Source organism: Sminthopsis crassicaudata, chromosome 2 (genome assembly GCF_048593235.1).
Source record: "Sminthopsis crassicaudata isolate SCR6 chromosome 2, ASM4859323v1, whole genome shotgun sequence".
NCBI lineage: Eukaryota > Metazoa > Chordata > Mammalia > Dasyuromorphia > Dasyuridae > Sminthopsis > Sminthopsis crassicaudata.
The window spans coordinates 438,933,647-438,958,764 of NC_133618.1; the positions used below are offsets into that span (position 1 = coordinate 438,933,647).

The 25,118-nt window shown below is 33.5% G+C and overlaps 1 protein-coding gene across 6 annotated transcripts in view; it reads left to right on the forward strand.

Moving 5' to 3' along the window:
- ITCH (itchy E3 ubiquitin protein ligase) overlaps positions 1–25,118 on the forward strand; it is a 157,313-nt gene that overhangs the window by 25,623 nt on the left and 106,572 nt on the right. For all 6 annotated transcript variants that reach the window (XM_074292443.1, XM_074292444.1, XM_074292442.1 and 3 more), the window contains one exon: positions 22,309–22,399. In XM_074292443.1, coding sequence (XP_074148544.1) covers positions 22,330–22,399 — 70 coding nt within the window. In that variant the 5' untranslated portion in view covers positions 22,309–22,329. The remainder of the gene's footprint in view (positions 1–22,308; positions 22,400–25,118) is intronic.

Below are 25,118 nucleotides of genomic sequence, written 5' to 3' on the forward strand. Positions count from 1 at the left end.
CTGATGGATAGACCAGAGGATTCTAATTTTTTTTTTTTTTTTTTTTTTTTTTTTTGAGGCTGGGGTTAAGTGACTTGCTCACATCCCACAGCTAGGAAGTGTTAGGTGTCTGAGATCACATTTGAACTCGGGTCCTCCTGAATTCAAGGCTGGTGCTCTATCCACTGCGCCACTTAGCTGCCCCTAGAGGATTCTAACTAAAAAAAAAAAAAAATTAGCACCCTATCAGAATCTCTGTATGAGACAAATATAGTCCTAATGCCTAAATCAGCAAAGGATAAAACACAGAAGGAAAAACTAGCATGTCAGTTAAAATTTTTAAAACAAATTCTATCCAACTAAAGAGATTTACCCAAGAAATCATTCATTATGGCCTAGATGAATTTATATTATGGATGCAAGGATATTTCAGCATTAGAATAAAGAGCAATATAGTTTTTAAAAACTAAAATCTCCTAAACCACATGGTTATCTCAATGGATGTAGAAAAGTATAGTACTTATTTATGCTAAAAGTTCTATAAAATAGGTCTAGTAAAGAGGGTCTGCTCTCTGGCCCTCTTTTTTTCCCTTTTCCCCTCTACACATACATATACACATAATAATACACATATACATAGTTATCCCAAAGTAAATGGGAATTTTGTGGAAGCCACGAATAACATGTAAAGGCTAACAGAAAAAGTTTAGAATTCAGAAATCCATTAAAAAAATATCATATCTATATATTATTTCTATATCAACTTATTTTATCTTTTAATTCCAGATTTTCTGGTATGAAGGTAGAGTCAAAAACTTTGATGCAGATTTTCCAGATTGTGGGAGTGCTATGTCCTTATGTCCCCTATGATATAAAAAGGAAAATTATGTATGTTTATATATCCCCTATCATATGGAAGAGAAAACTACATGTTTATGTGTAATATATGGATACTCACTCTCCTCACTATTATTTGATATGATTCTGGAAATACTAACAATGACAGTAAGACAAGAAGAAAAAAAAATCAAAGGAATAAAACTAGAGGAAGAGAAGATATAACTATTCTTTAATTGCTGCTACTCGTATACTTTGGAAAATCCTAGGGAATCAGTAAAGATAAATTGACATAATTTCAGCAAATTTTAAATTCTAAAAATAAACCCTCAAAGATTGACTACATTTCTATAATAATAATAGAACCCAAGAAGCAATATTAGAAATGGGTATTCCATTCCAATTAACTACAAAATGCATAAAATATCTGGGGATTGCTCTACCAAAGCATACAAAAGATTTGTATAGATTCAATTACAAAACTGCTCCTTCAAGAAATAATTTAAATATATGGAGGAATATTCATTGCTCATGATTGAGCTGAGCTATGGTAATATAAATTATTAAGGGGGGTCCTTTTAAGAATTTGATAAAATAACTATTCATTTGGAAACAAAAGATCTAAATCATCAAGAGAAATGACGAAAAGAAGTAGGGATGAAGGGGGAATGGTACTCCAGTTCTCATAAACTATACTATAAAGTAGTAGTCATCAAAACTACTTAGTGTTTTAAAAATAGAGAAGAAGATCAATGGAACAGACTTGGAAAAAAATTAGAAATAGTGAGACTGTGAACTAAAGTAGTATTTAATAAATTGGAAAACATAAGTTACTTAGGAAAGGTCTCCCTGTAATGAAAAAATTGCTGGGAAAACTGGAAAACAGTGAGGCAGAAAACACCTTGTATTGTATTCCCCAATGCATTTTAAATGGATACATCTTGTAAAGATCATCTTGTAAAAAATTAGAAGATAAAAATATGCCTTTCAGCTGCAGGCAAGAGATATATTCTTAACCAAACAAGGAATAGAGGCAATTATAAATATTAGATAAAATAGATATCTTTGATTGCACAAAGCTGAAAAGTTTCAGCACAGACAAATTTAATGCATGTAGGATAAGGGAAGCAGTAAAATGTGAAATTCTTTGTATCACTTTGCTAGGGTTTGCTATTCAAGATATATAAACACTTAACATATACAGTTCACACTTCACATAAATGTGCATTATATAGATTTGTTTTTGTGTAAAGTATTCCTAAAGAAATCTGTATTTGTAACACACACAAGAATGCTCCAGATCACTAATAGTAAGGGTAAGGCACATTAAAAAGGCACATTTTGTTTCACCTTATACTTTGCAAATTTGTAAAGCCATGGCAATAGTGTTGCAGAAATTTTGGGATAATAGATAGGTACATAAATGTATTGGTGGTGGACCTATAAATTGTTATAACTATTTTGGAAAGCAATTTTAAATTATTTAAAGAGATTAAAATTTATTATATTCTTTTTACCCAGAGATGATTCTACTACCTCTCAATCTCCCCTTTTATGTCAAACTAAGTATGTATTCCATTCCCTCTCTGAGACAAATCCAATGAGATTAAGATTTAAACAATGCTTATTTCCCCCCCCCTCAATTGTAATAGGTCTTTTGTGTCTCTTTATGTGAGATAATTTACCCCCCCCCTTTCCTCTTCTCAAACATTCTCTTATCATTTCCCACCTCAATTTAGAATCATTTTATACCTGCATCCTCTAAGTTAACTTCTCTGACAAATTCTCAAGAGTTATACATATTATCTTCCTATGTAGGGATGTAAAGGTTTTAACCTTTAAAACCATAGGGTTTTTTTTGGTTGTTGTTTACCTTTTTATGCTTCTCTTTTAAGTTTTTGGAGATCAAATATTCTGTTTAGCTTTAGTCTCTTGAAAATCCCCTATTTCATTGAATGTCCATTTTTTCCCCCCTGAAAGATAATGCTTAATTTTGCTGAGTAGTTGATTCTTGTTTGTAGTCCAAGCTTCTTTTGCCTTCCAAAATACATCTTCTAGGCCCTCCGGTCCTTTAATGTGGAAACTGCTAGGTTTTTGGTAATCCTGATGGTGGCTTCTTGATATTTGTAATGTGTCCCCCCCCCCCCCCCCTGGTTACTTGTATTTTCTCCTTGACTTGATAATTCTGGAATTTAGTTACATATTCCTTGGCGTTTTCATTTTGGGGTCTCAGGAGGTGATTAGTGGATTTTTTCATTGATCATTTTACCCTCTGGTTCTAGAATATCATAATATCTAGAATAATGATTTCTTAAAAAGATGTTATCCAGGATTCTTTTTTCCCCCCATTGTGGCTTTCAGATTGTCTCTGCTGGATCTATTTGCTAGTCAGTTGCCAGACCTTGCCAGGTCAGTTGTTTTTTCAATGAGGTATTTTACATTTTCTTCTATTTTTTAATTTAAAAAATTTGTTTGACTGATTCTTATTGTCTCATTGATTCATTCACTTCCATTTGTCTAATTCTAATTTTTAGTGAATTATTTTCTTCAATTAGTTTTTTTTACTTCCTTTTGCATTTTGCCAGTTGCATTTTTAAAGGAATTTTTATTTTAAAGGAATCAATGACATTCCCCCCTCCCTCTAATTTCACCAGACTTATTTTTAAGAAGTTGTTTTCTTCAGTATATATATATATATATATATATATTTTTTTTTTTTTTTCCCCCCCATTTTGGCAAAATTTTTGTAAGGAGTTTTTCTTCAGTCATTTTCTATGCTTCCTTTTAAAGGAATTGTTTTGTTCAGTGACATTTCTCCCCCCCCCCCCCCCCATTTTATACCAGATTTATTTTTTAAGGAGTTGTTTTCTTCAGTATATATTTTTTTTTCCATTTCACGAAATTTATTTTTTAAGGAGTTTTTCTTTAGTCAATCTATGTTTCCTTTTCCAAGCTATTGGCTTTTTTCACCAAATTTTCATAATTCTCCTGCATAGTTCTCATTTATTTTTCCCATTTTTCTTCTTTCTCTTTTAAGATCCTTTTGAACTCTTCCAGCTGAGCCTTTTGAACTGGAGGCTAATTCGGATTTCTCTTTGAGGCTACACACCTGAAGACATTTTGACTTTGCTTTCCTCTTTGGGTTTGTGTTCAGATCTTCCCTATCTCTATAGTAGCTCTCTTTGGTCAGAGTTCTTATTGCTTTTTTTCTTTCTTTTTTTTTTTTTTTTTTTTTTTTTTGGCTGAGGCAACTGCCCAGGGTCACACAGCTAGGAAGTGTTAAGTGTCTGAGATTAGATTTGAACTAAGGTCCTCATGATTTCAGGGCTGGTGCTCTATCCACTGCTCCACCTAGCTGCCCCTTTTTGCTCATTTTTTAAGTTTGAGAGCTACTCCTAGAACACAGGGGAGATTGTCCTGAGCTTCCTCAGCAGGTGGACAGAGTCTTCTCACTGACTTGTGGAACTAGTAATGCTGCAGGCTTTTCCACTGTTCTGGGAGACCTTGGACAAAGTCCTGCCTGTTATGCTGGGGTTTGAGGGCTCAAAATTTGCCATCTATACTTGTGTGAGAGATCTCACAGCTGTTCTGCTGATCCTCTGAACCAAGACAGAGTAATCAACATGCTGTATTTTGGCTTCCTGCAAAATTCTATGTAGGGCCTCCCTGCCAGGCTGCACCTGTGCTGGACTACATTCCCCTCTGTCCAGTTGAGACAGACCTTTCCTGAAGTCCTTCCAAGATAGCTTAAGCTAGAAAATTATTACACTTTGAATATCTCACTCCAAAATCCATTCAAAGGTTTGATATCTAGTGCTGACTCTGAGGGAAGCTGGGAAGAGCTTAAGCAATATTTTATCTTATTCTACTCTATCTTGGTTCTGCCCCCCCCCCCCATTCTTTTGCTGGCTCATATTCTAGGAAGCTATCAATAAGAAGAAAGTTCCTATATGCTTCAAAATATATATAGCAGCTCTTCTTTATGATAGCTAAAAATTGGAAATTCTGTGCAATTCTTATAGTGGCTTCAGCATATTTGAATTGGGTTTTTGTTATTGTTGCTTATAAAATTTTTTCTTTGATCCAGGCTTTTCAAAATTTAGCAATGCTTTTTCTATAGCTTTTCCTTGTGGGACATAATCAGCAAATATTTTAGAAAAAAATTTCCTCATTCTTTCATTTGATTTTTAAAGTCTTTTTTGGATTCTTCTATAAATTCTTTTTGGACATGTAGCTATTTAACATTACTCTTTGGGATAGGGGAGTCTTATTTTTTCACTATTCTGTGTTTGCCCTGAGGTGAAATTTTGTTTAGTTTGTAGAGAAAATCTGGAGAGTTTAGAGTTTTCTGACCTCCCCTTTCTGGTCCCCCTCCCCCATCTTCCCATAATCCTCCCCCTACATTTTGTTTTTTAAATGTTTTGTTGATACAATTTTATTTGCATTATAGTTACTTCCTCATCATAGTTTTCCCTTGAATCAGAGAATATGGTTAAGTTAAACAATTTAGTACATTGATATGCCTGATAGTGAATGTATGCAGTATTTGACATCTTAAATCCATTGCCTCTAAAGTGGGAAAAATTTCCTCATTTTTTCCTAGAATCTGAACTTCCTAAAGTGCAGGTCTTATTATATCAGTCACTTCCTCACTCAATTAACCTCCAGTGGCTTCTAATTGTCTCTATAATGAAATATAAAATCCTCTTGTCTTTTTGTCCTTCATAATCTAACCCTTAACTTCCTTCTACTTTTCCAGTCTTTTTATCCCATCTCATCAGGCAATCTTTAAACCAACGAAAAATATATTTCATACCTTAATTTTGGGCTTTTTCTCTGACTGTTCCCCTCCATGGCCAAGATGCTGTCTCTGCTTGTCTCTGCCTCATGATGTTTTTTTGTCTTCCTTCACATTCCAGCTAAAATCCCACTTTCCACAATAAGCCTTTCTTTGTCCTCTCAATTCTAGGACTTTGTCTGTATTAAATATTTCTACTTTATTCTTCATATAACTTATTTGAACATAGTTGTTTAAATGTTACATCCTCCATTCAACTGTGAACTCCTTGAGGACAAGAACTATTTTTTGCCCTTTGTATTACCCAGTGTTTAGCAGAGTGCATATTTATTGGCCAATTGCTTGAGAATAAGATTTGTTGTTAAACTTAGTTGATTTTGAATGACTTTCAGTATTTTCCTTTTATATTATTGTCATTGTGTATATTCTCGATTTTGCTTTCTTTGGAAAATGTTTTAAAGTGAACATGATCTTAATAAGTTCATTCAAAACAGTTATGTATGTATATACATACATAAATATGTGCAATTTTCTAAATATATTTCCATATTTGTTATTCTCCGTAAGAAAAATCAGATCAAAATGGAAAAAAAAGCAAACAACAATAAAAAGTGAATACACCATACTTTGATCCATATTCAGTCTCCATAGTCCTCTTTCTGGATGCAGATGGCTCTCTCCATTATAAGTCTATTGGCATTATCTTGAATCATCTTGTTGTGGAAAAGAGTCAAGTCCATCATAGTTAATCATCATATAATCTTGTTACTGTGTACAATCTTCTCTTTGTTCTCACTTCATTTAGCATCAGTTCTGATTTTCTTTTTTATTGTTATTGAATTGTTTATATTCCTTCAAATATCCTAACATTCCAGTTTTTCAGTGTATTCAGCTCTCATAACTTATTGCTCCATTCTGCCTTAGATAGCCACAGGGTTAACTTTGACAATCCTTTTTTCTGATAAAAAATATTTTGTCATCCTCACTACATCTAATCTAATTCCTCCATTCCTTAGTACTATGCCAGTCCATCACTTCTGCTGCAACACTACCTTCATTTCTTAATTCTGTACCCATTGGTGAACTTGTTTGTTGATACACTATCGTTTTTAATGTCTTGCTTCTTTTTCCTGTTGCATGTCACAGTCTGTCAGACTTACTCCCTACATAACTGCATCCTTTGCTTTTATTCATGTACTGGTGAACCGACTTTGAAGATGCCACATTTATGGTGACTGGATCCATTACAGATTTATCTTATGTTATCTCAGCAAGCAGCAGGGCTACTGCTCTCTAATTGATTATCCCACTCATCACAATGAATATTTCAGATCCTCTTTTCAGAACTTCCATTCCAGCTCTACCCCATTCTTTAAGTGGAGGACCTTTTCTCATACTTCATCCTTAACATTGAGGCCACAAAGTCACCTCTTTTTTCATTCTTTTTCTTTATCTCACATGCCTGTGATTTACTTAACTTTACTCTCTAATAAGGAGGCTTCTTTGTGAAAGCTAATATATTTACCCTTGATCATTCCATTCTCTTTTATCCAATGAATTATCTGTCTCAACTTCCCTCTATACCCACTCCCCTATAATCTTTAATCTTTAGTCTTTTCTAAGGGTTCCTTCTTAGCTGCCTACATAACATTCAAGACTCTTCTACTAAAATCCCTCAATGTATTTGACTGTCCCTGAAGACTATTGCCTTATATCTCTTTTCCCCTTCTCATTTAAGCTCTGTGGAAAAAACAAACGCCCCCAAACAAAGGAAAAAAACACTTAGACAGCAAATAATACCTGTGCAATTCTTCTAGACATGTTTCCACATTTATGATAAATGATTTTTTCCCTTTTTTTTTTTTTTCCTTGTTGTAGCTGGGGTTAAGTGACTTGCCCAGGGTCACACAGTTAGGAAGTGTTAAGTATTTGACACCAGATTTGAACTCAGGTCCTTCTGACTTAAGGGCTTGTGCTCTATCCACCACAACAACTAGCTGCCCTTTCTTTTCCCTTTTTAATGATCTTTTTGGGATACAGACCCTGCACTGCTGGATCAAAGGGTATGCACAGTTTGATAGTTCTTTGGGCATAGTTCCAAATTGCTTTCCAGAATGGTTGGATCCATTTACAGTTCCACCAACAATGTATCAGTGTCCCAGTTTTCCCACATCCCCTCTAACATTTATTCTTATCTTTTCCTGTCATTTTAGCCAATTTGAGACGTAGTGATACCTCAGAGTTGTTTTAACTTGCATTTCTCTAATAAATAGTGATTTTAAAGCCCTTTTTCTTATGACTAGAAATGGTTTTAATTTCATTTGAAAATTGTTCATATCCTTTGACCATTTATCAATTGGAGAATGGCTTGTTTATATATTCTTTACTTGTTTTAAAGATAGTTTACACCCCTCACTCATATATCCAGGTCTTGTCTTTCTCAAAATCAAAATTCTCTGTTGGACATTTTGAACTCAGTGTCCTTTAGGCATCTCATAACTCGTATGTCTTAATACAGAACTGATTACATTTGCTCCTCAAATCCTCTCTTCTTAGCTTTTTTGCTATTGCAGAGAGCACCACCATTTCTGCAAGTGGACAATTTTGGTGTCATTCTGACTTCTTACTTGCATTCATCTAATTGATCCAGTTGATTGCAAAATCTTATCTTTCCACATGTCCTCTTCATTCATGATATTTCAGGACCATATTGCCATTTAACTGCACTAATGCTGTGACTTTTCTAAATTGTCTTCCTGCTTCAAATTTCTCCTCCTTTCAGTTCATCTTCCATGTAGAAAATGCAAATCAGACCACATTACATACTTCCTTCTTTCCCCCATTCAAGAAACTAGTGGCTCCCCATGACTTCTGTAATCAAAGAACCTAGCCTTTTCCTTTCTTTCCGTTATTCTTAAGACATTACTCCCATATTCATATACAGTTTTTCCTACTGGTCTACTTATTGTTTTTCCACACAAAATATTAATCTCTTTGTACTTTTGCATTGGTTCTCTCCTTATCTTCAATATACTCTTTTTTTGTACTTGTCTCTTAACATCCACGGTTTCCTTCAGGAGGCTTTGCTCAGGCAACATCTTTTGTGGAAGAATTTTCCCATTTATCCCAGCTCCTAGTGTTTTACTTTGTATCTATTTTGTATGTGTCATATATATGTATATATATAATTATATTTGTCATAGATATAACTTTGTGTGCACATGTTGTTTTCCCTATTAGAATATTAGCTTAAAAAAATTCCTAACCCTTGAGACTTAATAAATGCTTGTTTTTAAATTTTATTTTACTACTTTATTACTATTTTTAAAAAATCAAAATTTTAATGTAAGTATGACTACTGGTTGTCTGGAAACCTGTAATAGGGAACGTTCTTCCTTTCCAGGGAAGAAATTTATCTCATTTCTGACTCTCCACCCCTTCTGTTCTCCAGAATGATTAATACTGGAGTCCCATTCAACAGAGTGATAGGTATGTAGTAACTAATTCTGTGAGACTTTATGAACATATTTTTCATACCAGAATCCCTGGTTCTCAATCCCCATTTGATTTGCAACCATGAGTAAGTGATCTTTTTTAGAGTGTTAGTCAATTATCTATAGATAGTCTCTTCCTTTGATCAGGTTGGTTGAATTTCATTTAAATTTCATTTCTCTAAACATTTGTGTATTTTAGATCTTTAAACTCTGTATTTTCCTTATCAGCATGCTGTTTTTTTCAGTCTTTTTGCCATGTTTTGATTTTTGACAAGTTGTTTGATAAATAATACATCAAGTGTGTACTTGTCTTTAAAAAACAGTTGACTAAAATTAGTTTTATTTTAAGCCTAGATATGATATTCTAAAAATATCTGGTTATATGGTAGTATCATTTCTAAAACTAGCCTAGGTAAATGTTATAATATCACCTATCTTTTTAGATTAATAACTTATTTTTAAATATTTCTCTTAAGAAATTTTAGGAGTTTGTTTTGTTCTACTTGGGAAAGATATTTCAGCTGGAGGATCTTGGAAACTTCCTTTATCAAAATAGTTTTCTCTTGTTTCTCGGGAAAATGTGCTAAAGTTACTGTATAAAATTTTTTAAACCTAGCTATGCATTAACACCCTTTCCCTATATTTTTAGATCTCTTTGCCAGTTTCCTAGTGTGAGGATAAATATCACTCAAAATAGTGATGTAGGTTAGGAGTATTTAAAAAAAAAAAAAGTCCTCTGTTAACTATATCTCTCTAATGCATCTTGACTTTTCTTCTTACTCATCCCACATTTCCAGTCAGTTACCAACTCTTGAAGTTTTTTAAATCTTCATTTCACCTTTGTTCCCTTATGTCTACTCAGATCACTACTATCCCAATTCAGTACTTTATCATCTCTTGGCTTAGATTATTGCTGTAGTCTTCTAATTGGTCTCCTTGCCTCAAGTCTCTCCCACTTCATTCTATCTTCCTCTCATTTGCTAGAGTGATTTTTCTAACATTAGGACCAGAAAAAGTCTCCTGAAGAAAGTCATGGTCAAGTAGACTTTTAAAGGAAACTGGGGATTCTAAGTCAGAGGTTGGGAAGGAGGGTATTCTAAGCATTGAAAACAGTCAGTAAACCAGTAACCATGGAAAGTGGGAGAGGAAGTGCCTAATACAGGGAACTGTAAATAGACAAATATATCTAGATTATAGAGTATGTAAAGGAGTAGAAAATAAGATTGGAAAAGTAGATATTTGTCAAATTGTGAAGAGCTTATGTATTGAACAGCATTATTTAGTGTTGTGGTTATTGTATACATTGTTCTCATTCTGTTTATTTTGTCTCACTTCATACAAATCTTCCCAGATTTTTTGGAAACCATCCACTTTTATCATTTCATACAGCACAGCACTATTCCTTCAATTTGCATATCTTTACTTGTTTAGTCATTCTCAAATTGAAGGGCATCCTTTCAGTTTCTAGTTCTTTGCTACCATGGGCAACTAGGTGACAGGAAGACTCATCCTGAGTTCAACTTTGACCTCAGGCACTGGTTGTATCAGTTTCTTCATTTGTAAAATCAGCAGTAGGAATTGGCTAAACCATTCTGGTACTTTTGCCAAAAAAACCCCAGATGGGGTCATGAAGAGTTGGACACAAGTGAATAACAAGAAAAATAAATATTTTTGTTAAATGGGTCCTTTATTCTTTGATTTTTTTTGGAGGAGGTGGTGGTGATAGTGCAGACCTAATAATGGTATTGCTGGTCAAATAGAATGTACAGTTGTTTTTCTTTTTTAAAATACTTTCCTCCAGTTACATGTAAAAACAATTTAAAAATTTTTTTTAAATTTTGAGTTCCAAATTCTTTCTCTCCCTTCTTGTCCCCCCTCCAAGAGATGATAAGCAATTTGATATAGTTTATACATTTGCAGGTATGCAAAACATTTCCATATTAGTTATGTTGTCCCCCCATGGGGGGAAAAAAGAAACAATATATGCTTTTATCTGCATTCAGACTGTCATTTCTTTCTTTGGAAATGGATAGCATTTTTCATTGTTCTTTGGAATTGTGTTGCTGAGAATAATCATTCACATTTAGTCATTGTACAATATTGCTTTGGTTGTGTACAGTGTTTTTCTGGTTGTGCTTATTTCGCTTTGTATCAGTTCATGTGAGTATTTCCAGGTTTTCTGAAAGTATCCTGCTCTTCATTTCTTAATGCACAATAGTATTCCATCACAGTCATATGCCATAACTTGTTCAGCCTCCCCAGTTGATGGACAATTTTCTACCATAAAAAGAGCTGTTCTAAATATTTTTGTATATGTGCTTTTTTGGGATGTCTTTGTGATACAGACTTGGTAGTGGTATTGCTGAATCAAAAGATATGAACAGTTTTATAGCCCTTCTGAGCATAATTTCATTGCTCTACACTACAGAATGGTTGGATCACTTCAGAATTCTACTAACAGTACATTAGTTTTCCTACATCTTTTGTAACATTTGTCATTTTCTTTTTATGTCACATTAGCCATATCTGGTAGGCATGAATTTTCATCTCAGAGTTGTTTTAACTTCCTTTTCTCATTATAGTCCCCTGTTCCTTAAACTGTGGTTCTTGACCTTAAAATGGGGTCTTTGAATATGGGTATTGCTGATAGTTATCGATATGGTCAGTAATCAATAGTTATCACTAAATGTTTGATTTGTATATACCTATTTTATGTATCTATATACCCAGAGTCACAAAAAAATTTCCCAGGTGAAAAAGGGGTTGTGAAAAGAAACATTTAAGAAGCACTCTGCTAATCAGTTGTAATTTAGAGCATTTTTTTATATGATTACAGATAGCTTTCATTTCTTTGTCTGAAAAATGCCTATTTTTGTATCCTTTGACCATTTATCCGTTGTAGAATGAATTGTATTATAAATTTGGTTCAGTTCTTTATATATTTAAGAAATTTTTTTCATCTGTTTTCCTTTTAATTTTGGCTGTATTGATTTTGTTTGTGTAAAACTTTTCTATAATCAAAATTAATCATTTTATATCTTGTAATGCTCTCTCTGCTTCCTGTTTGGTCCCAAAGTTTTTTTCTGTAGATCTGACAGATATACTATTCCTTATTCTGATAATTTGCTTTATGATATATATCTTTTTTGTTTAAATCATGTACTAATTTTAACCTTATCTTGGTATAGCATCTGGGATGTTCTATATCTAGTTTCTGCCATACTATTTTCCAGCTTTACCAACAATTTTGTCAAATAGTTAAGTTCTTGTCTCAAAAACTTAGATCTTTGCATTTCTCAAACACTAAATTATTGTGGTTATTTACTATTATGTGTCATGTACCTAATCTATTCCACTGATTCATCACCTTGTTTCTTAGTTAAAGATTGTTTTGAAGATTACCACTTTATAATACATTCTGATGTCTGGTATGGCTTGGCTAGGGCAAATTCCTTGACATTTTTTTCCTATTGAGTTATTTGATATTCTTGATCTTTTGTTCTTCCAGATGTTCTAGCTCTTTAAAACATTTAAAACATTTTTTTTTTTTTTGGATAGTTTGATTGATATGGCACTGAAGAAATAGATTAATTTTGGCAGACTTGTTATTTTTATTATATTGTTTCAGCCTACCCTTGAACAATTAATATTTTTTGTATGAAATGTATGTTTTGTAATTGTTAATATATTTTATTTTTTTCCTTTTCTTTTTAAAAATTTATTTATTAGTTTTCAATATTTATTTTTATATTTTGGTTTCCATTTTCCCCCTTGCTCTGAAGAGGGCAGTTAATCTGACATAGATTATACATGAACAGTCATATTTCCACATTAGTTACATTATGAAAAAATGAAAACAAAAGAGAAAAACCTTGAAAAGGAAAATTTAAAAAAAGTGAAATTAGTATGCTTCGATTTGCATTCAGACTCCATAGGTCTTTCTCTGGAATTGTCTTCTTATACATATTATATATTACATATATTTTATTATATATGTTACATATTATGTCATTGTATTGCTGAGAAAGAGCAAAGTCTATCAAAGTTAATCAAATGCACAATGTTGCTGTTAATTTGTACAATGTTGTTCTGGCTCTGCTCACTTCATTCAGTTTCAATTCATGTGAGTTTTCGGGTTAACTTATATTAAGGCTGTTGCAATAGATTCTTTGAAAAATTCTTTTTGAAATTTAGTAGTGATCCCTAAAGGCAAGTAATCATATTAAAAACAATTATACACAAAATTATAAACTCCATTTATTATGGTGTAAGAATATACATATTAACTTTAGTAAAATAAAAATAATTCTTTTTATTTCTGTTCTGGACCAAGACTAATTCAGGCTGGTCTGTTGGGTTAGGTTCAGTATTAGAATGAATTCAGACATCTGTAAACAATATGTCTTCTAATAAAAGGAAGTTTACTGAGCAATAGCATATAAACGGTGTTCAGTACCAGAATATAGTTTAACTTAGTTGGCATCTCTATTTACTTCTTTGCTAGGATATTATGCCAGCAAGGGTGTTTTGACATGATCCACATGGTAGTAAAGCCTATTAATTATTTGTGTGCTGAATTTATAAGCTTTAGGTACTCTACGAGGAAACTACAAAAAAGTTCAAGCCTTAATGATCTTGAGTTATCAAAGATGTTTGCTTAAACTTTTTAGGGAAAAACTAGCCTAAAAGAATCATACACTCATTTTCTTAACAGTAGATGTTATTTCCACCTCATCCCATCCTTTATAATAGCCTAAAGAGCTTTGAATTGCTTCTACAACTTACATGTTGTAGAGTTGCAAATCACAAATATTTGACAGCCATAGTCTAGAGATTCTTAAAGCAGATTGGTTGGAGGAGGAGGCAAAACCCTTTCTTCTCCCCAAAAAAGAATAGTTCTTAAAACTTCAAGATTCCAAATATTGGCAAATTACCCTTCAGAAGCATTCCTATATCTCAGTAATTTTTGTTGTGGGCAGAAAGCAGTTCATAGTGGATTCCTTGATGTTAAATTGACAAGTACAAGAGCAAGACCAGCAATATCAGGACCACAATACATGTGATGATTTTTGGCACAATCATCCTCATTTTATGGATCAGTGCTTAGAAAGCAAGGTCTCTCAAAATAATTCCTTTTGGGTCACATCCTTCCTTGGAAAAATTTGTTTAAAAAATCTTGGAATGAAGAATTGCCAGTGGAAGTAACCTTGAGTCTTGGTTCCTTTGAGTGATCCAAGATTTTGAGGTCATGTCAACTCTAAGAGGTGGAGGTGGGGGAGAGGCAGGGAAGTATTTTAGAGGATCCACTGGAAGGGTGAATAAGCAGCCTATTCTCTTCTGTTAAGGCTTCTTACAGGTAGGATCCAAGAAATTACTGGATTAAAGAGGCCTTTCTATATTCCTAGGGTGGTAGATTTATCACTAAGAAGTTATATATTCAACTCTAGTAGTCTAGCATGATGACATAGATATTTTTCAAGAGTTCATTTCATTGTTAACTTAATGTTCCTCTTCCAACTCCTCATCCTGATGATACTGTTTGAGTGGTCTAAATTAGTGGCTTTATATGAGAGTTGTTAAGAATCCCTTTTAAATTAGCCAAAGGTTTTGGAGTGAAAGAATTCACTCATTCCCAAATTATTAGTTGCAAAGCAAAAGTTTACTGTTGGATAGAAATCATTTTACCAAGAGACTGACTTCAATAGTGGCAGATCTATGGAAAATGGGAGTTTTGCACTAAGAATGCAGTTCTCAGTGGACAGAAAATCTTGGCAGCAAAGGGAGCTACCAAGGTCCATCTGCAAAAAACTTTTGTTGATGTAAGCTATTGTATTGGGTGTCTTGGTGGGGGCCTGAGCAAGTCAGACCCAGTAGGGGCTGGGACAGCCCAACCAGGTCAGACCAGGTTGGGGCTGAGACAGTCCAGATCTGTTGGAATTAACAACACTTCAAAGGGGTGCTTTTTGACCAGGATTTCTAATTGAATCAAAGGCTCAGACATCCTATAAAGATAACTTATCTAGGGAGGATATGCTTTCCCCCAGAATGGTTGAGATTCTGAAAGGGATCACAGACCAATAGGAGATGGGACAGAAGACAGTTATAGGATTGACTAGTTGCTGTCCTGGAAGCAGTGTGGAAGAAGGATTATCAGCAGAGATCTATGGTTCACTTTATTCTTTTGTTGCCTTTGTTCATGCTTGCATTGCTGCTTTGCTGCCTACTCATTTGGTTTTGGATTGCAATGGAATGAAACATTGTATAACTTAACAAAAGTAAGTTTACTCCATAGCAAGGGAAGGTAGTACAGTCTACTTCAGTCTTAGATGACCAGAAAGCAGTGTCAAAGAGTTCGTCTTAATGGACAAGAATAACTAGTCTTCCATGTTATGTCTTAGCCTTTCTATTAGTAACTGATATCTGTGGTTTTTTAATCACTTTAAATTTCAAAAAGTATACTTTTCTAATTTTGTTGTTATTTTCATTTTAGATAATGGTAATAGATGTATGTTTTTTCTCCCGCTTTCTTCATTTCAAAGTGAACTCTTGCTGTATTTCTGTATATTTTTTATATTTCTCATTATATTTTTTTAGTCTTTTTGTAAAGCAATGTGCCAGTATCTGAAGTAAATGTGAAACACTTGATATTCTTTGCTCCCGCTTTCATTTCAAAGTGAACTCTTGCTGTATTTCTGTATATTTTTTATATTTCTCATTTTGTTTTTGTTTTTTTAGTCTGTTTGTAAAGCAATGTGGCAGTATCTGAAGGAGATGTAAAACACTTGATATTCTTTGATACTGCTCTTTAACTGATAGATTGGCATCCAAAAATTATTATTATTCAAAAGGAAAAAAAACACCCTAGTTCTATAAAAATCTTAATAGTAACATTGCATCAGAAAAAAAAAAAAGAAGCCACTGTTATGTCCCACATATTGGGAAATTAGGCAGATAATTTCTGTGACTGTAGTGGAATATTGAAGATTTAATTAAAAGGTTTATAGAGCTTTTGGATTCTATACCCACAGAAATATTTGCTTAAAAAAAAAAAACCAACCAGTATTTTATGATAAAATGTTTTACAATTTTAGTAGTTATTCTTTAACAAAATGGTAATGATAGTGTTATTACATTAATAACATTAATAATGATAGGCAAATTTGATTTTTGGTGCATAGTTTCTGAAAATATGTTCATTCATGGTACTATTATTCACTTAAAAACCCACTAATTGAGTTCATTATGTCTAATTTTAAAAAATATTTTGTTAAATAACTCCCAATATAAAAAAATTTTAACAATCATTTTTAACACTTTTGAGTTTCATATTCTCTCCTTCCTTCTTGTTCCTCACTGCTCTTTGAGGAGGCAAGTAATTTGATTTTGATATACCTGTGAGGCCATGCAAAACTTATTTCCATATTAATTATTTTGCAAAAAAAAACTTCATTCTGCAAAGTCCGTTTCTCTTTTTGGAATCGCAGTTTTCATCATGGATCCTTTGGAATTGTATCATTGTCTTGACCAGAGTAGTCAAGTCTTTTACTGTGATTATCCTATCTATTACTTTGTAAAAGTCTACTGGCTCTTTTCACTTCACTTTTCATGAATTTGTATAAATCTTCCCTTTTTTTGGGAGGGGGGGCTGAGGCAATTGGGATTAAGTGACTTGCCCAAGGTCACACAGCTAGGAAGTATTAAAAGTATCTAAGATCACATTTGAACTCAGATCCTCCTGACTTCAGGGTTGGTGCTCTATCCATTGCTCCACCTAGCTGACCAAATCTTCCTAATTTTTTCTAAAACTATTCTTCTGATCATTTCTTATCTCATGATAGTTATTCTATCATTGTCATATATTACAGCCCATTCAACTGTTCCCCAATTGTTGGCAATCCTCTCAATTTCCAATTCTTTGCCAGTCCATGTTACACAGATACATTGTTTTTTTTTTGTTTGTTTGTTTTTGTTTTGTTTTTAATTAATTTTATAATTATAACATTTTTTGACGGTACATATGCATAGGTAATTTATCCCTTGTACTCCCTTCTGTTCTGAATTTTTCCTCTCTTTCCCTCCACCCCCTCCCCTAGATAGGCATTCCTATACATATTAAATATGTTATAGTATATCCTAGGTACAATATATATGTGCAGAACTGAATTTTGTTGTTGTTGTTGTTGCAAAGGAAGAATTGGATTCAGAAGGTAAAAATAACCTGGGGAGAAAAACAAACAAAAAATGCTAACAGTTTACACTCATTTCCCAGTGTTCCTTCTCTGGGTGTAGCTGATTCTTTCCATCATTGATCAATTGGAACTGGATTATTAGCTCTTCTCTATGGTGAAGATATCCACTTCTATCAGAATACATCCTCATACAGTATTGTTGTTGAAGTGTATAATGATTTCCTAGTTCTGCTCATTTCACTCAGCATCAGTTCATGTAAGTCTCTCCAAGCCTCTGTATTCATCCTGTGGGTCATTTCTTACAGAACAATAATATTCCATTACATTCATATGTCATAATTTACCCAACCATTCTCCAATTGATGGGCATCCATTCATTTTCCAGTTTCTAGCCACTATGAAAAGGGCTGCCACAAACATTTTGGCACATACAGATCCCTTTCCCTTCTTTAGTATTTCCTTGGGATATAAGCGCAGTAGTAGCACTGCTGGATCAAAGGGTATGCACAGTTTGATAACTTTTGGGGCATAGTTCAGATTTCTCTCCAGAATGGCCGGATTCTTTCACAACTCCACCAACAATGTATTAGTGTCCCAGTTTTCCCACATCCCCTCCAACATTCATCATTATTTGTTCCTGTCATCTTAGCCATTCTGACAGCATGTAGTGATATCTCAGAGTTGTCTTAATTTGCATTTCTCTACACAGATATATTGTGAACTGAAACAAAATTTGTGTATACTTGGATAAACTAGAAAATAGTCAAAACATAATAAAGATTATTAGATACAAAGGCTTATTTTAGTGTATTATCACAAAATTAACTGTGCTAATTTAGATGAAGTAAAAGTAAATATATCAAATTTGATCATGGCAAAATGGGATCCTTATATTTTCATATTTAGAAATTACTAGTTTTTTTATAAAATGAGAATTCTTTCTATTTTATCAGTCAACAGAAAAAAGAGCAGAAATGGGGGAAAAGGATAATAAAGATTTTCCAGCACATTATTTTGAAGTCTAGAAAGTTAGGAGTAAGAGAGGAAAAGGAAAGTAGGAAATTCACAAGAATGATAGCATGTCCTAGGGCAAGAAGGACCCAGGTGCTGAAGGAAATTCCTGGATAGAACAGAAGAGTAGAACCATGATTTTGAAGTCCAGAAAGTCATTAAGGACAGAAGAGTGAGCATGAGGTGAGAAATAAAATTAATGAATATGGTTTTTCAGGTCCAAAGGTCCATAGTATTTTGTTCCTTTCTCTCTATACATTTGTCAGACTATTATGAAAATTTTCTACCAAATTTTTCAGCCTCTATCCTCAATCTCTTCTAAATTATTATGCTTCTGCATTAATTTTACTTATGCATAAATTTGATCATGTCTTTTCTCAGAAACCTTTCAGGGGATTTAAATTGGGTGATGACTATTTTGGCATTCCTTTGCTTTGATATTCATTATATTCTGGTACCAATATACTCAACCAATCTTTGTTATTTTGCTTTATATGCTCTTTTTTTCATTCTTTCATTCAGTTATGTCTGACTCTTCATGACCCCTTAGACCCTAGCATATCAGGCTCTTCTGTTGAGGTGTGAGAATTGAGAGTTGAGAGCTCACCTAACAGCAATAGGGTCCCCTTGGCCGGTGGCAGGTTTTGTGAAAGAATTCACAAATCCCAATAATTACGGGCACGAGGTTTGTGGCAAAGAATGGGTTTACACTAAGAAAATAGTATGCAAAGAAGACAGCTTTCTTAGCAGGCAAGATTCTGTTAGGACTATTTGAAAATAGGAGTTTACACTGGGAAGAAAATATCTTCATCAGTGGGCAAAATCCTGTTAGGACTTCTGCAAAGGTTTATACTGAAACCCAGGCAACTAAATCCAGAAAGGTGTTAGCAAAGATTTAGGGTTCATAGTTGTCTTTATTAGCCTTTTGAGGTTAGAGGCTGGGGAGATTAAGGACTAATTTTTTGATTCTATAGAGGGCAGTGATTATGCCCTAGGCTAAGATTTCCAATGAAATGAGATTACTTATCTGGGAGTTTGCCTAATAGAGTGCTTCCCTCCCAGAGTTTGAGACTCAAGACCACCCTTTCCCCACAGTTTACATCAGAGCCTTTCCAACCCTTGTCCCACAGATTAAAGAGGACACAATTTACGTGGGGGGGAGGGGCCCTCAAAGATTAAAGGGGATCCAGTTTACATAATTTTTATACTATCTCCTGAACCATATTCAAGCTCATATTTGTTACTTCCATGACCTTGTCTATCCATCTCATCTTTTACTGTTCCCTTCTCCATTTGCTTTCAATATTTCCCAAGATCAGGGTTTTTTCCAGTAAGTATTTTCTTTTTGTTACGTGGTCAAAATACTTAAGGTTCAGTATTTGTCTTTCAGTGAGTGGTCTAAGTTAGTATATTCTTTGCTTCAATAATATTTTCTGATTTACAAACAGCCACACTTTCTCACATTGATGCGTTTGCTATTCTCTATGCTTAAAATGCCCTTCTTGCTCCATTTTGTCTGGAGTTTCAACTCCTGCTTTAGAATTCTTATTCAAATGCATCTTTTCCACTCATCCATTCTGTAAGAAATAACTTTCCATCTTGGATTTCTCACAAATAGCATTCTGTTTTGGAAATCTCTAATGTGCTTATAGCACATGACATGCTTTATAAAATATTAGTTTCTGTCTTCCTTTCCCTCTTTTAGAGTTACATTTTATGTAACTCTGAAGACAAGGGTCCATGCCTTAAACTTCTCTCCTAAGATTTAGTGTCATATGTTGCAGTGTTAGGTGCTCAATGAGTGCTCATTGAGTAAATGAATCTTTCACTTAAGACAAAATGAATTATTGATCGTATAGTAGGATTTCATTTTATTTTATAATTATACATTTTTTGACAGTATATATGTATGAGTAATTTTTTTATAACATTATCCCTTGTATTCATTTTTCCAGATTTTCCCTTCCTCTATTCCCTCCTCTAGATGACAGGCAATCTCATACATTTTACATGTGTTACAGTATAACCTAGATATAATATATGTGTGTAAATCCAATTTTCTTGTTGCACGTTAAGTATTGGATTCCGAAGATATAAGCAAACTGGGTAGATAGACAGTAGTGCTAATATTTTACATTCAATTCCCAGTGTTCCTTCTCTGGGTGTAGTTGTTTCTGTCCATCATTGATCAGCTGGAAGTGAGTTGGATCTTCTTTTTGTTAAAGATATCCACTTCCATCAGAATACATCTTCATACAGTATTGTTGTTGAAGTGTATAGTGATCTTCTGATTCTGCTCATTTCACTCAGCTTCAATTCATGCAAGTCTCTCCAAGCCTTTCTGAATTCATCCTGCTGGTCATTTCTTACAGAGCAATAATATTCCATAGCCCTCATATACCATAATTTACCCAACCATTCTTCAATTGATGGGCATCCATTCATCTTCCAGTTTCAAGCCACTATGAAAAGAGCTGCTACAAACATTTTGGCACACACAGGTCCCTTTCCCCTCTTTAGTATTTCTTTGGGATATAAGCCCAGTAGTAGCACTGCTGGATCAAAAGGTATGCACATTTTGATAACTTTTTGGGCATAATTCCAGATTGCTCTCCACAATGGCTGGATTCTTTCACAACTCCACCAACATTGTATTAGTGTCCCAGTTTTCCCACATCCCCTCCAACGTTCATCATTATTTGTTCCTGTCATCTTAGCCAATCTGTCAGGTGTGTAGTGATATCTCAAGAGTTGTCTTAATTTGCATTTCTCTGATCAGTAGTGATTTGGAACACTTTTTCATATGAGTGGATTTTCTGTTCATATCCTTTGACCATTTAGGATTTCATTTTAGACTCAAAATTTAAAATTGTTTCATACACATATAGTGGAAAATGGAAATTGTAATGTTCAGGCTAGCTTCTTGGAGGTCCTCCTGAAGGGCCTTGGTCTCAGCAGGATAGACACCACGAGAATGGACAAGAATAGAGTCCAAAGTCTTTATTAGTCTTTTACACAGTCTGTATCTGTCATAGTCTGACCCAGTCTCCTCCAGCAGTCTACCAGTCTGACTTCGGTCTGACTACTTCCTGTCCCCAGTTCTTATATACCCTATTACATTACAGCTTACTGAATATGGTGTAATAGAGAACTATTACATCACCATGCTAAGTACTAAGTATATGTAAACTAGGTAACCTTTGTCTCATCAATTCTCTTGAGTTAACACCTTTTTTCAATTAAATTTCTTTTCAAGTATATTTCTCCAGAATTCTGGCTGAAGTGTGCAGCCAGGATTGCTGTTTATAAGATCAACTGCTTAGTTTTCTATTACTGGTAATAGACCCTAGCTTAACCATTCCCCCCATTCTTCCACTTTGTAAATCATCTGCTTTCAGTGTCTTTATAGTTCTCAGAGAAAGTATTCATCCCGTTCTCTAGTCAAACTTTTGTAAAATGTATTAAGTTTAAAGAACATCTTATATTGTATTCAGGTACAGGGATACCATATGTAATGTTGCCTCAACCCAATGTTATTTTTCAATAACATTATTAACATGTTATAATGGGATTCTTCTGAAAATATTTTGAATGATTATTGAAGATACAAATTGAATGGTTAACTACAATCCAAGCTAATATTAAAGCCCTACTTGCCACTAAGTCATTTGAATTTACTCTTATATTATTACACTTAATGTCATTTTTTGGAGGAACTATTTGAAGAATTAGCATGGGTAGGCCTGTAAGTTATTCCATTCCAAAATATCTTTGATGAAGAAATCCCCTACTATATGAATGAGGACTTGTAAAGGAATCTATTTTGTAGATTTTTTTTTTCATTTAACATAATTAATTATAACTAAATCAGCAAAGAATAGTTTAATATAGGCTACCTGCTAGGACATGGAGAATAGCCTTGTTGCTGTTTTTATGATGCTTTTTATTAAAATGAGATTGTGTATGATGATGTTTAAAATGTCTCCTTTGCCACATCTAGGTCCATAGTCCAGTTGGTGGCATGTCTGGCAGTAGTTCACGGTCAGGGTCTGTGGGGGGATTGACCATGAAATCACAACTTCAGATCATTGGTAAGTCTTTGATAAGATAGTCATTTATATTTTTCTCTAAGTTGAAAAATAACATTGAGAAGGGAATTATTTGTCTCATATCTATTTATTAAATTATCTAGAAATTAAAATTAAATTTAAGGCATAAATTGTGTTTAAATTATGAAAATCATTTTTGTGTATATGTTATAGCTTACTCAACTAGATTGTACGCTCCCCTTGGGCAAGGATGACTCATGTCCCTGTATTTTTAACAAAACCCAACAGAGGGCCTTTGTATGCATTAGATATTTGGTAAATATTTACAGATTGGCTTGCTTCTGTGTTGAATAACTTTTTATTTCTTACATAATAGTTTAATAATAGTATAAAAATAAATTTAAAATAAGAACCTTGTTCTGCCATTAACTTGCCATGTGACCTTGTCTAAATGCTGTTGACTTTGTCTCTGCAATATTTCATTTTTTCTTCTTCTTTCTATTCCCACTGAACCGTCCTAGTTCACATTTTCATCTTTTACCACTTTGCCTGAATCTCTACTTGGCATTTGTTTACACTTTTCCTTGTTTCTTGTGTTATTGTAAACTACTTGAAAATAGAGTCTGGGTAGTATCAAAACAGTAGTGTCAATCTTAAATAGAAATTCCATGAATGCTGCATATTGCAAGGCTGCATGTTGACCTAAAAAGCCACAAACCTATTTTGTTGTATTTTTATTATTTTGGTAAATATTTTCCAATTACATTTTTTTTTCATAATTTTTATTAGTGTTTTGTTTCTTAAACCATTATAGCTGTCTCAAGTATCCTTCTTCCTAAAGGGCCATTTCATATGACATACAGTATTTTTTAGAGAGAATAAAAATCCAGCCCAACTAATAAATACATTGAAAAACTCCAAAAATATTGTCTATAACACTTGTGTCCATCCCTTGCTCTTCATTTAAGTCTTGCTTGATTTTTATAATTTTTTTGCATTCACTTTTAATTTTTTTTTTTTTTTTTTTTTTTTGCTGTCTATTTAGTTTTTCCATATTAAGGATTTTTGTAATCATGCACATTATTTTCTTGGCTCTGCTTAACTCTGTATCAACTCATAGATCTTTACATGCTTTTTTATATTTATCATACACCTCATTCTTAGAGCTCAGGGATATTTCATTACATGAATGTAGCATGATTTGTTTGCCATTTCCCAGTTGTTGAGCATCAATTTTATTTCTAGTTCTTTGATATCACAAAAAAGTGCTGCTATAAATATTTCGGTACATATAGGAACTTTCTTGTTGATAACTTCTTTGAAATTTGAGCCACATTTCAGATACTTTATTTAAATAATTCCAAAGTACATTGTAGAATGATTGTACCATATCACAGCTCTACCAATAACATGCATGTCTGTCACCTTTCAATCCTTCCAACATTGACTTTTGCTATTTTTTTTTTTCATTTTTGCTAATCGGTAGAGTGTGAGGCAAAACCTTAAGATTATTTTGATTTGCTTTTATTATTAGTAATTTTGGAGCATTCTTTCATGTGATTGTGAAGATTTTGCAAATCTTCTTTTGAGAATTGTTTATAGGGACAGCTAGGGGGGCGCAGTAGATACACAATCAGTCCTGAAGTCAGGAGAACCTGAGTTCAAAATTGACCTCAGACCCTTAACACTTCCTATCTGTGTGACCCTGGGCAAGTCACTTAACCCCAATTACCTCAGCAAAAAAAAAAAAAAAAAAAAAAAAAGAGAGAGAGAGAGAGAGAATTGTTCATAATCTTTTATTACTTATCTGTTCCCAGGTACATTTTAATTTGATTCTGGTGCACTCATCCTGAGTTTGACTTTGTTCCAAGAGACAACTGTATGTGTAGACTCGGTAGTTTTAGATCCAGGAAGAATCCTTCAAGACACTTTTCATGTGATTTTGGGACTTTTCTGTCACATGGGGGTATCACAAACACCTGTCTCCCAGAGTTATTGTAGGACTCAAATGAAAATATGTTAAAGTGCTTTATAAACCTTTAATTATTAACTATATTGATGTGAGCCTTTTATGATGATAATCCACCAATGCTTAACAAAGAATTTTTAAAAAGTGAATTAAAGAATAGGAAAAAGATTTTTTTCTGGACAAATTATTGAGATTTTGGTGACCTTTGACAGGTGACTTGGATCCATCCCCTAAGGAAAGAAGGGATGAAAGAGAAGAAGACTTCACTCTTTCATGATTCTTAATGTCTTTTGTTAAATAACCTGCTTTTAATAGATTCATGCTCCAGAAAAGATTAGGATCACTTGATTACCTCTCAGATCTCTTGGTAGCACCAAAATCCCGTGATTCATTTTTTCTTTCAGCTAGATCAAGACACTGCATAAGAATGTGGGATCCAGTCCAAACTGAACCTTCTTTGCTCTTAATCCTGAAGCAAGAGTGATTTTTAAGAAATAGAAAGTTTAAATTAATAAATGTTGTGCTGAGGTGACAATTTAGTAATGGGTCCTTTTCGTTGTATAGGTGTTTGGAAAGATTTTATTTTAACTTTGGAAATTTCTTGGGAAATTTTTTTGGCAGTAGGAATGTTTGTCATTCATGATTTACATTAGGGCCTTTCTATATATTTATTTTGTTACAAAAGTTCAATCAAAAGAAAATTAATAATAAATAATACACTGCTCAACTTTTATATTGAACATCAGCAAATACTGCAAAGAAAGTTCTCAAAAGTCAGTAGGAATGATTTAT